This window comes from Salvelinus namaycush, chromosome 2, assembly GCF_016432855.1.
Source record: "Salvelinus namaycush isolate Seneca chromosome 2, SaNama_1.0, whole genome shotgun sequence".
NCBI classification, from domain to species: domain Eukaryota; kingdom Metazoa; phylum Chordata; class Actinopteri; order Salmoniformes; family Salmonidae; genus Salvelinus; species Salvelinus namaycush.
The window spans coordinates 8,721,083-8,734,639 of NC_052308.1; the positions used below are offsets into that span (position 1 = coordinate 8,721,083).

A 13,557-nucleotide genomic window follows, 5' to 3' on the forward strand; every position below is an offset into this window, starting at 1 on the left:
CTGCAATACATCTACAGTTGAAGTCAGAAGTTTACATACAGCTTAGCCAAATACATTTAAACTCAGTTTTTCACAATTCCTGAAATTTAATCCTAGTAAAAATCCCCTGTCTTAAGTCAGTTAGGATCACCACTTTATTTTAAGAATGTGAAATGTCAGAATAATAGTAGAGAGAATGATTTATTTCAGCTTTTATTTCTTTCATCACATTCCCAGTGGGTCAGAAGTTTACATACACTCAAAAAGTATTTGGTAGCATTGCCTTTAAATTGTTTAACTTAGGTCAAACGTTTCGGGTAGACTTCCACAAGCTTCCCACAATAAGTTGGGTGAATTTTGGCCCATTCCTCCTGACAGAGCTAGTGTAACTGAGTCAGGTTTGTATGCCTCCTTGCTCGCACATGCTTTTTCAGTTCTGCCCACAAATGTTCTATAGGATTGAGGTCAGGGCTTTGTGATGGCCACTCCAATACCTGGATTTTGTTGTACTTAAGCCATTTTGCCACAACTTTGGAAGTATGCTTGGGGTCATTGTCCATTTGGAAGACCCATTTGCGACCAAGGTTTAACCTCCTGACTGATGTCTTGAGATGTTGCTTCAATATATCCACATAATTTCCTCTCTCATGATGCTATCTATGTTGTGAAGTGCACCAGTCACTCCTGCAGCAAAGCACCCCCACAACATGATGCTGCCACCGCCATGCTTCACGGTTGGGATGGTGTTTTTCCTCCAAACATAACGACGGTCATTATGGCCAAACAGTTCTATTTTTCTTTCATCAAACCAGAGGACATTTCGCAAAAAGTACCATCTTTGTCCCCATGTGCAGTTGCAAACAGTAGTCTGGCTTTTTTATGGCGGTTGTCACGACTTCCGCCGAAGTTGGTCCCTTTCCTTGTTTGGGCGGCGTTCGGCGGTCGACGTCACCGGCTTGCTAGTCGCCACCGATCCATGTTTCATTTTTGTTTGGTTTTGTCTTCATTATACACACCTGATTTCTATTCTACTAATTATGTTCCTTATTTAACCCTATGGCTTCCCTCTCTGTTTTGTGCGTTATTGTTTGTCATGTGGGTTCTCGTTGTTCGTGCTTTTGTTTATTGTATACGTTCTTTGTTGGAATTTTACCTTTTATTGAGTAAATCTTGGATTATTACTCAGAACTGTGTCCTGCGCCTGACTCTGCATTTATTCAATTTTACCAACGGCCTCACAGCGGTTTAGGAGCAGTGGCTTCTTCCTAGCTGAGTGGCCTTTCAAGTTATGCCGATATAGGACTTGTTTTACTGTGGATACAGATACTTTTGTACCTGTTTCCTCCAGCATCTTCACAAGGTCCTTTGCTGTTGTTCTGGGATTGATTTGCACTTTTTGCACCAAAGTACATTCATCTCCAGGAGACAGAACGCGTTTCCTTCCTGAGCGGTATGACGGCAGCGTGGTCCCATGGTGTTTATACTTGCGTACTATTGTTTGTACAGATGAATGTGGTACCTTCAGGCGTTTGGAAATTGCTCCCATGGATGAACCAGACTTGTGGAGGTCTACAATGTTTTTCTGAGGTCTTGGTCAATTTTGGTCTTGGTCAATCTGAGGTCAATTTTTTTTGATTTTCCCATGATGTCAAGCAAAGAGGCACTGAGTTTGAAGGTAAGCCTTGAAATACATCCACAGGTACACCTCCAATTGACTCAAATGATGTCAATTAGCCTATCAGAAGCTTCTAAAGCCATGACATAATTTTCTGGAATTTTCCAAGCTGTTTAAAGGCACCATCAACTTAGTGTAACTTCTGACCCACTGGAATTGTGATACAGTGAATTATAAGTGAAATAATCTGTCTGTAAACAATTGTTGGAAAGATTACTTGTGTCATGCACAAAGTAGATGTCCTAACCGATTTGCCAAAACTATAGTTTGTTAACATTACATTTTTGGAGTGGTTGAAAAACAAGTTTTAATGACTCCAACCTAAGTGTATGTAAACTTCCGACTTCAACTGTAGTTCCCATGTTCCAAATGTTACAGCTACAGGATATCTAATACGTCTTGTAGACTTTTCTATCTCAATGCCATCAGACTGTTAAATAGCCATCATTAGCACAGAGAGGCTGCAGTCTACATACACAGACTTGAAATCATTTGCCACTTTAATAAATGGAACACTAGTCACTTTAAATAATGTCACTTTAATAATGTTTACATATCTTGCATTACTCATCTCATATGTATATACTGTATTCTATACTATCTACAGTATCTCAGTCTATGCCGCTCTGACATTGCCCGTCCATATATTAATATATTCTTAATTCCATTCCTTTACTTAGATTTGTGTGTATTAGGTATTTGTTGTGAAATTGGTAGATATAACTTGTTAGATATTTCTGCACTGTCGGAACAAGAAGCACAAGCATTTGGCTACACCCGCAATAACATCTGATAAACACGTGTATGTGACAAATAACATTTTATTTCATTTGACTTCTAATAATAAATGTAGGTAAAATCGTTCAGGATATGAGTGTCTGCTAAATGACTTCAATGTAAATGTAATGTAAAATCAAGTCTTTATAAAGTCTGAGTGGTAAAAACTTTTTATCAACCCATTGCTGTAAAATAAAAAAGTATTGTTACCTGTTTTCTGGTGCGGGTTTTGCCTGTCCTCAGCTTGATGTACCTAGCTATCAACTCATTACGACCTGGAACAGAGAGATGAACAACACCATGAAGAATACAACCTGGAAACAAAGACAAATCTCATTGACACATTTAGCAACCATACAGCTTTTATATAGCTGGTACACAGGTGATAAAGGAGTAGGCTCTGAACTATGGTCAGTTAAGCATTTTTCACCCAAAAGATTGTTCATATTTGGAAAGAAAAGGCTGATCCTAGATCTGTGTCTGTGGGCTACTTCTACATTAACATGATTATTCACAACAAACACAAGGTGGAGCTAAAGGTCTGCTGCTAAATAGCTACAGGATCTCAACAGAATGCTAGGTGCCACACACCGTCGACCTCCCAAAAGGTTCTTCTTAGGAACACACACATTACTCAACCTCTCAGTCAGTAGGTGAACATTTCTTTATATCACTGACCCTGGGACACCACTTCTAAAATGTTTTCAACAGGCGTATAAAAGAACGACAACTGGCTAGTTCAGGAGCTTTGATTTCATTAGCTCGTCTGACACCTCCTGACTTTTAGCTCATGCGTCACATAATTACAGACACAGTACTTTTAAAAAAATAGAAGGAACATGTTGTTCATTATGTAACATCTACACTTGACATTCTGCACAAACAGGTCGGACAGAGAAGGGCCTTCTATTCTTGGCTTTAATGGCTTTCTCTCAGACAGATGACAGGGGCTTTAAAGGGGTTAATTTGCTCTGAATGCAACTTATCTGAACGTTTTTCAAATGAGAGAGCAACCGAACAGTGGAATCTATCAATGCTCAAAGTGATTAGTATTTTCCAGGGTTGTCAAGTTTGTTCGATTTTCCAGGTGCAGTTTGTGTTTCTTTGTACTAGGTAGGGAGGTCTGCATCTCAAAACATCTCATTTTAACATTTGCTGACTAGTAAGAGAAATGATAGGAAGTTCCCCAAGAGGATCGGTGTGAATGTGCATCAGTATGTTTATGTGAAAGAAGGAGATATATAAATAGAGGGAGAAAAAGAGAGCAAAAGAACGGGAGAAAGAGAGACAACAGTATCATGAATAATGACCTAAACTCCCCCACAAACCAGCCATCCGTTCATGGCACTCTCTCTAAAACACACACACACACACTCGTTTGTTTTACTATCCTTGTGGGGACCAAACAATTTCTGACTGATCGCCTTGATTCGGTCTCATGTAGCAACATTTGAAATCGTTTATTTTTTTTTACTTTCGATAAAAGCCGAGACAGAGCTACAAAATTGTATATCATACACTGCATTTGTGGAACAATAGGAAAGTAATTCTGCTTTGAAAGTTGATAAACTTGTAACCTCACTTTTGAGAAAATGTCCTTTGAATATTTGGTAGACCTACTGGAGAGCTTTTCTTTGTCAACACCCATTCAGCATAGTTCACACCTTCTTAAGCTTTAGCTCCACCAACCTCTTTAAGGGTTGATCCGAGCGTTCTATCCTAAAAACAGCAGTCAAGCACCCAAGCTATCTGGCTAACAGTTGTCGCAGTGACATTCTATTAAAATGGACACTTGCCTAGTGGAGTCTTTTGTTAAGACATGTAGCTAGCTAGCTAAACAATTAACTTCTTATGGCTTGGGGGTATTATTTCGACGTCTGGATGAGAAGCGTGCCCAAAGTAAACTGCCTGTTACTCAGGCCCAGAAGCTAGGATATGCATATAATTGGTAGATTTAGATAGAAAACACTCTAATGTTTCCAAAACTGTTAAAAATAATTTCTGTGAGTATAACAGAACTGATATGGCAGGCGTAAACCTGAGGAAAATCCATCCAGGAAGTGGGATTTTTTTTATGTGGGTATTTTCAATTTAATGCCTATAGAGTATCTTATGGGTAAGGACCCAGATTGCAGTTCCTATGGCTTCCACTAGATGTCAACAGTCTTTAGACATTGTTTCAGGCTTGTTTTCTGAAAAATGAAGAAGAATGAGACCTTTCTGTCAGTGGACTGTAGAATCATGCTGTGCTGGTTTGCGCTCATGACCGAGTGCGTGCCCTTCGTTGTTTTTCCTTTCTATTGAATACGCTATTGTCTGGTTGAAATATTATTGATTATTTAGACAATTGACAACCTGAGGATTAATTATAAACATTGTCTGACATGTTTCGACGAACTTTACCGGTACTATTAGGATGTATTCGTCTGCATGTTTTGACTGCAGTACTGAACAAAACGTGCCAACAAACATAGTTTTTGGGATATAAAGAGGGACTTTATTGAACAAAACAAACATTTATTGTGTAGCTGGGACTCTTGTGACTGCAACCAGATGAAGATCTTCAAAGGTAAGTGATTAATTTTATCGCTATTTCTGACTTTCGTGACTACTTGGTTGGAAAATGTCCTCAGATAATCGCATGGTATGCTTTCACCGTAAAGGCTTTTTGAAATCTGACAGAGCGGCTGGATTAACAAGAAGTTCATCTTTAAGCCGATGTATAACACTTGTATTTTTATGAATGTTTCTTATGACTATTTCTGTATTTCGAATTTGGCGTGCTGCAATTTCACCGGATGTTGTCGAGGTGAGTCGCTAGCGGAACGCCTGCGCCAGAAAGGTTAACCATAATCACAACTCATGACGTTACTACCCTGCATGAATCTGCAGGTAGCTAACCAACCAGGTTCAATGTTAGCTAGCTAACAATAGGCTATAACAAGCAAATGGCTCTGAGATACGAATAATAAGATCATACATGTAACGTTTGCTAGCGAGCCAGCCAGCTAACGTTAGCTAGCTAGCTAACAGTACACTAACTTGAAATGAAAACCATTTTGTCAAAATTAGAAATGTATAATACCTAAAAAATGTAGCTAGCTAGACTATCTTACCCGTATTCATGGTTGGACACTTCTCCCTGTCACGGATGCTATGGTTGCCCTTAGTTTGAAGATGTAATCCGGAGACAGGTGTTTTCTCCATCTCCTTAGCTATCATACTCTAATTCCACTGATTTCAAAACTCGGTCCTCCAGAAAGTGGAGAGCAACACTTATGCAGTTCTACTAAGCAATATATATTTTTTAAGCAGCATTAGACAGGATTACCTACACATACTAACCAGCTCAAATAGACAGAATTATATTCGTATTTACAGATGGCATACAAGTTTGTTATTCACAATGACGGCCAACCCCATCCAAAACCTCCCCTAACCCGAACAATACTGGGCCAATTGTGCACCACACGATGAGACTCCTGATCACAGCCAGATGTGATACAGCCCAGGATCGAACCAGGGTCAGAAGTGACACCTCCTGCACTGTGATGCAGTGCCTTAACCGCTGTGCCACTCGGAATGGAACATGAAAGTTCACATGTTCTGCCAAAAAACACATTTTTCTCAAAATAAAAAATATTACTTTCAAACTGCTCTCGTGTGAAGTAGTGACCCGCGACATACGCCTAGTTTCCTGTAACATGTCACGTTTATTCCCATTCAAAATAATTGTATCCCTAACCCCTAACCTAAACCCCTAACTCCTAATCCTAATTGTAACCCTAACCCTAAACCTATCCCCTAAGCCTGAAATGGCCTTTTTCCTTGTGGGGACCAGCGAAATGTCCACACTTGTCCGAATGTTCCTTGTTTTGGATTTCTGGTCTCCACAAGGATAGTAAAACAAAACACACACACACACACCACACACACACACACACACACACACACACACACACACACACACACACACACACACACACACACACACACACACACACACACACACACACACAGTCCAAGTTACAAACAAAGGATAGCCAACGCTTTACATTATTGCAAACCCATGTTGAAAAAAGCCCTGTGACAGGCCAAGCCAACTAACTTCAGACAGCACCTCAGACACAATGACAGGAGAAAAGCTGACAATATGCCTTTTTCCTTGGTCCTTGGCCTGCTTTAGGCTCTGCTCTGCTTGGTGTAATTAACATAAAGGTACTACATGTTAGGAGAGGAGTGCTGGCAGGACTTGAGCCCTCTGTGCCCTCTCTCTCTATTTATTCTCTCTCTTCCCCGTCTATCTCTCTCCCCTCTCTCTCTGTCTATCTCTCTCTCCCCCATCTCTCTCTCTTTCTCCCCTATCTCTCGGTCTCCCTCTCTCTCCCCCCTATCGCTCTGTCTCTTTCTCTCTCTCTACTGAGATGAGCTGCCTGGCCAGCCAATACTGAACTGAAGCAGCCAGTCAGTCAGCCAGCCGACCGGCCCCTCCCCCTGGATTAGGAGGGACACGCCCGCCCCAGCGCCTCCACATTCCTAGCATTCCTCCCAGCCTGTCACATCTGTGCTAGCCAGTCTGATTGGCCAGGTCCCTACTAGCGCAGCCGGTGTGGACTGCGGACACACACAGGCACACAGCGCTAAGCAAGGGTTAGCTGGCTGGGGTGGAGGTTGAGGGTGGGGTGAGGGGTTGGGGTGGAGGGTGGGGTTGGGGGTGAGAGGTACGGGGTCAGGGGTTGAGGAGGGAGGATAGGGAATGAGGGGTAGGGGTGGAGGGTGAGGGGTTGAAGGGTCCGGGGTTGAGGAAGGGGGGTGAGGGGTAGGGTGGGGGGAAGGGTGAGGGGTTGGGGTGGAGGTTGAGGGGTTGGGGGTGAGGGGTTGGGGGGTGAGTTGTTGGGGGGGAGGGGTTGGGGGGTGAGTGGTTGGGGGAGGGATTAGGAGTGGAGGGTGAGGGTTTGGGGTGGAGGGTGAGGGTTTGGGGGGAGGTGAGGAGTTGGGGGTGGGGGTAGGTGGGCAGCTGGAGGGGGTTGGGGTGGAGGGTGAGGAGTTGGGGGTAGGTGGGCAGCTGGGGGGGGGGGGGGGTTGGGGTGGAGGGTGAGGAGTTGGGGGTGGGGGGGGCAGCTGGGGGGGTTGGGGGTGGGGGGTGAGGAGTTGGGGGTGGAGGGTGAGGAGTTGGGGGTGGGGGGTAGGTGGGCAGCTGAGGCTGTAACTCTTGGAGGAAACACAAAGCCATAACTGTCTTTACCAACAACTGCCACCTGGCATCAGGACTGCCCCCCCCACACACACACACACACACCCCTCCCTTCCCAAAATAACCCCTGTGTGTGACCCCTTACCCAACGGACAGTAACACCTGCCACTGACTGTCGCAGTCAGGAGGTGGGAGAGAACAATTAGAACCCCTCTACACCCCTGGCCCCCGACTACTACCCTCTTCAGCCCAACTGCTACTATCAATCTTCTGGACTGAGGGAGCAGTGGAACTAACTATCAAACAAATGGCTTCTAGAATCTGTTCCCTCTGTACCGAATACACATTTTCAACATAAAAATAACTGGAAATGAACTTAATTTACAAAGCCAGTTTTAAGAAAACTGTTCTGTGTGTCTTCATTAAAGGTTGTAAGGTTGTAAGTAACTGACTGGGGTTGTGAGCCATGGAATTACCAAGTCTTTTACACAAGACTTTTGCAAAGTAGAAGATTGATTTAGAGAGGCAGACTGGCTAGGCCTGTTCAGACTAGACAGAAGGTTCAGCTAGGCGGAAGAGACGGGGTCTCCCTTCAAGGCCTCAAGTCAGGTGGTGGACAGGTTGGCGCACACACACACTCACAGTCCAAGTTACGAACAAGGACAGCTAACACATACACAAGTGTATGCTCACACAATAACTTTCTGTACATCTCCCTCGCTTGCCATCTTACCTCTATCTCAATCAATCGGCAATCACTCTACTTCACCGTGTTTCCATCTCCCTCCCTCCCTCCCTCCCTCCCTCCCTCCCTCCCTCACACCCACCCTCCCTCCCTCCCTCCCTCCCTCCCTCCCTCCCTCCCTCCCTCCCTCCCTCCCTCAGATTGCTCAACACTCAGTTTGCAGAGCCCCGCAGGCTGACTCTGCCATGATTAACCTCTTCCCTGCCATGACTATCCTCCTCTTTTACTGCATGTCCACTGGAATTTTCCACTTACACACTGAGATGGGGAGCAGAGTTAACTCACTGCCACCCTCCCTCCCTCCCTCTGTCTATCTATTTATCTTCTCTCCCCTCTCTCCCTCTCTCCCTCCCTCTCTCCCTTCCTCTGTCTGTCTGTCTGTCTGTCTGTCTGTCTGTCTGTCTGTCTGTCTGTCTGTCTGTCTGTCTGTCTGTCTGTCTGTCTGTCTGTCTGTCTGTCTGTCTGTCTGTCTGTCTGTCTGTCTGTCTGTCTGTCTGTCTATCTCGCTTGCTCTCTCTCTCTCAATTCAATTTAATTCAAGGGGCTTTATTGGCATGGGAAACATATGTTAACATTGCCAAAGCAAGTGAGGTAGATAATATACAAAAGTGAAATAAACAATAAAAATGAACAGTAAACATTACACTCACAAAAGTTCCAAAATAATAAAGACATTTCAAATGTCATATTATGTATATATACAGTGTTGTAACGATGTCTATCTACTCCCTCCCTCGCTCCCTCCCTCCCTCCCTATCTATCTTTCTCCCTCTGTCTATCTATCTCTCTCCCTCTGTTTATCTATCTCTGTCTATCTATCTATCTGTCTATCTATCTATCTCCCTCCCTCTCTTTCTCTCTCCCTCCCTCCCTTTCTCCCTCTGTCTATCTAACTCCCTCCCTCTCTTTCTCTCTCCCTCCCTCCCTTTCTCCCTCTGTCTATCTCCCTCCCTCGTGTCTTTCTATCTCCCTCACTCTCTCTCTCCCACCCTCTGCCTATCTATCTATCTATCTCCCTCTGTCTCCCCCTCTCCCTCCATCTCTATCTCGCTCCCTGTCTATCTCCCTCCCTCTCTCGTTCTCTCCCACCTTTCACATTGAGGTAATCCTAAATTGCTAACATACTGTTTGGCCATGACAGACAACATTCCTGACATCTCAGCTAGAGAATGACAGGGAAACACCAGGGCCTCTTAGTCATCACACGCTGCTTTCCTTTCCACTCCTCTCTTGTCTATGAAACTCAAGTTCAGCCTAACTAGCATACTCATCTACCAACTGCTGCATATATTACTCTGTCCTTCTACTGACTTCTACTGCATGCAATGAACCCATCGCTCATTCCTAGCACAGCGTGCAAAGATCACTAGGAGACATGTGTTTCCCTCCAGTGCCCTATTTTGCTGTTTTTTCTTTCTTACCCAGAGTGCATTGCAGGAGGAGGAGGTGTGCTCAGGGCTTGGCAGCATGCCTTCCTCCAGCAAGATAACACAGGTGAACAATATTTCAGCCGTGCTCCACCACAAAACAAGACACACCCTCCTCCCTTCATCCTCTCTTCCTCCTGACCCCTGACCTCTGCTGGGTGGTGGCCCAATACACACAGACGAACCATGGCCTCCATGTTCCAACCATTTTGGGGGTGTTCTACTTATTGATTTTTCATTCCAAATTATATTTTTCATCTTAAGGTCATCTGACATTCTGACCATAGGGGGAAACCTGGGCAATTCTGAGTGCCACATGATATCTGTGGTCAGTAGTCATCAGGGAACACTACCGATTTCCCACAAGAACATTCCTTGTGGAAAAATCCAGATGGAATTCCCAACAGGAGGGATGATGATGACTTGCCTGGTTTTGGAGGCCACGGCATTGGACTTGCAGCGCTTCCCCAGTCTGAGACTGTGGAGTAGACAGTATTACACACAGTGCAATCGTTAAAATTCCCCCGGCCTCACGTCAGGGCAGAATTTAGATGTCTGAGGTCATCGCCTTGTGAGAATGCTTCTTCTGGGTTGGGGGCATGCCTCGCTGCCAGGAGGGCCTCAGATGACGTAAATGGATAGGGTGTTTACTGGTTTGGAAAAAAGAAAGCAGTCGCTCTTCTTGACCTCTACTGGGGGTCCTGACAGTGTGCTGCGAAGGGAGGGAACACGCTGCCGTTCCACCTGCCACTTCTGTTGTGCTCCTTTTCTGAGAAACAACTCTGAGATATAGGTTCTGAACACTTCACTGTCCTGCTAAACCAGGAGAGGAGCCACCATCTTGCTTTTCCATTAAAGTCTCTTCTTCAATAGACTCGAGGGAAGATCAATAGACAGACAGAGGTTAAACCATGGCAATGTTGTCAGAGGAAACTGTGCACTTCTGCAGTGCTATTAATGCATTATCGCGTAATTGGCAATACATTAATACATTCACAGACAAATGAAAGGTGTTAATCTGGTCCATTCTCATTCATAGTAGGTTACCTGTAACACCCAGCAAACCAACTATGAAATAGCATTTAGCAACAGGTCCCTCTGACATATAGCCATGTCAATGAATACGCTCTAGCTAGCTAGCTAGCCAGCCATCCAGTCAGATCAGATACAGTTAAAATGGCGTAACTGTATCCGGAGGCAGTCTCAACACCACATCCCCCAGGAGAGGAGAGCTAGTCAGAGTTCCGGCCTTGTTTAGACCGCAGCCAGCCTAGCCAGAAACGCAGCTAGCACAGCGGCAGCTAACACAGTGGTAGCTAGCACAGCGGCAGTTAACACAATGGCAGCTAGCACAGCGACAGTTAGCGCAACGACAGCTAGCACAGAGGCAGCTAGCACAGCGGCAGTTAACACAACGACAGCTAGCACAGAGGCAGCTAGCATAGCGGCAGTTAACACAATGGCAGCTAGCACAGCGGCAGTTAGCGCAACGACAGCTAACACAGCGGCAGTTAACACAATGGCACCTAGCACAGCGGCAGTTAGCACAACGACAGCTAGCACAGAGGCAGCTAGCACAGCGGTAGTTAACACAATGGCAGCTAGCACAGCGGCAGTTAGCACAACGACAGCTAGCACAGAGGCCGCTGTGTTAGCTAGCAGCTTAGTCATATGTCTGTCCACTAACAATCAAATCTGTCTCAGAACCCAAAGAATGACATTCCTGATAGACGCATGCTAAACATTCCATTTTACAGCAGCAAGGACAGAACAACAATGCAGACAGCCATGAAAATAAAACAAAAAAAATCCCTTAAATATATATAGTCTTGAAAAACGTTCTGATAGAAGCTGATGTTGGATTTAAAATGGTTTCAATTTAAGTTTATGAGACATGAACAATAATTAAAGGACTTGATGGTTACACAACAGGACTTGAGGAGACTCAGCCTATATCATGCTGGTTAACATAACATTGTTCCCCAAAAGAGGTTCCCCAAAACCAAGAGGTTTTGTGAGGACATTGAAGTCAAACCCCCTGAATAAGCCCACATCTCAACCCATGCTCCATGCATTTCCTGACTATTCACATTTCAATCTGTTTTATGTTCTCCAACTTGGCTGTCTTATTCAGAACCAGCAGCCCAGCCAGCCATTCCCCTGTGTTCTCACCCATCAGCAGCCCAGCCAGCCAATCCCCTGTTTTCTCACCCATCATAGGGATAAAGAGTAACTTCAGACAAATGCAACCAGTTTCTAACACCTGAATGTTTTATGATTCTAATTAGCAACTTGCCAATTTCTCCATCTGGATGCAGTGGATTTCAGCAAGTAACATGCTGGTGGAGGAAATAGCTTAGATCCCTATAGGACCTCGTGAAGGTTTTATAGCACTCTTTGCAATGTTTTTGTCTCCATGGTTCGATTTATGGCGTTGAGATACCAATTGCAAAGTCGGTCCAACTGGTTCAAGAAGCAGCAAACGCTATTCTGGAGACCAGGTGAGAGACAGTGCATAACTGGTTATTGCAAGAAGCACCTTAGTGTGTTAGACTGACATGAAGTTATAAAGGACACTTGGTTTTGCCACTTTCCTAATTCACAGTACGTCTAAGGACTGCAGATGAGGAAGAGAAGAGCAATAAATGGCAGGTGGCAAATAGCTGGAGACAGCACTGACAGGTGAGGACACTGACAGAACCGGTTTGAAGCACTAAAGAAAGCCAGGTGAAAACCAAGCTAAGGGGAGCTGCCTGTGGTGTCTTCTGGGTAACTAAGCTCCAGCTCTGATGCTATGTTTCTAGTGAGACTGGAACAACCAGCCCCTGGGTCAGGGGACGACAGGCTCAGACCTGTTCGGTTTCTGAGTACTATCAGAAAAAATTGCTGTGACACATCGTATGGGAGAGCATATATGCATTGAGCAAGGACAGCTAGAGCCTCACCATGATGTTGTGATAAGAATGATGAAAAAAATATCAAGTAATATTAAACATAAAAGAAACAGGATGTTTCTTTCTATAGGTGTAACGATCGTCGTAATCCTCCTCCTCGGACGAGGAGGAGAGGCGAGAAGGATCAGACCAATATGCGGAGTGATTAGTGTCCATGATTATTTATTATATCGAAACTGAACACGAAACAAAAGAACACCATGAAAACAATCGACAAACAGTCCCGTGTGGCACGAATGCAGACACGCGATACAACCACCCACAAAACACACGTGAAACCCCGGCTGCCTTAGTATGATTCTCAATCAGGGACAAACGATCTACAGCTGCCTCTGACTGAGAATCATACCAGGCCGAACACAAAAACCCCAACATAGAAAAACACACATAGACCAACCCACCCAACTCACGCCCTGACCAACTAAATAAATACAAGAAAAAAGGAAAACAGGTCAGGAACGTGACAATAGGTTGTTATAAATATCATCATATTGAAACATTCCCAGCTAGGGGGCAAGCCGCAGCACGCTCCAATGCATTACAGCAGAACACAGCTGGAATACACCCTACATCTCTCAATATATTGGAAATTTGAGTGACATAATATTAAACTGTACTTTACCTGACAATTATGTGTGGTTTGGTACATTTTCCGTCCATAGTGGCCTCTGCCTGTAAAGCAGCAGAAGGGCGCACATGCCCACGTAACGCTAGCTAGAAATAATGTTTGCCAGCTAGCAACTTTGTAAAGTCGCCTCAACATTATGTTAAGCTCTATACTTTTTATCTCCAACCAACATACCTTA

At 44.4% G+C, this 13,557-nt stretch overlaps 1 protein-coding gene across 2 annotated transcripts in view; it reads right to left on the bottom strand.

The window, feature by feature from the left end:
- LOC120058541 (transcriptional enhancer factor TEF-5-like) overlaps positions 1–13,557 on the bottom strand; it is a 69,605-nt gene that overhangs the window by 18,999 nt on the left and 37,049 nt on the right. For both annotated transcript variants that reach the window (XM_039007296.1, XM_039007307.1), the window contains exon 4: positions 2,642–2,706. In XM_039007296.1, coding sequence (XP_038863224.1) covers positions 2,642–2,706 — 65 coding nt within the window. The remainder of the gene's footprint in view (positions 1–2,641; positions 2,707–13,557) is intronic.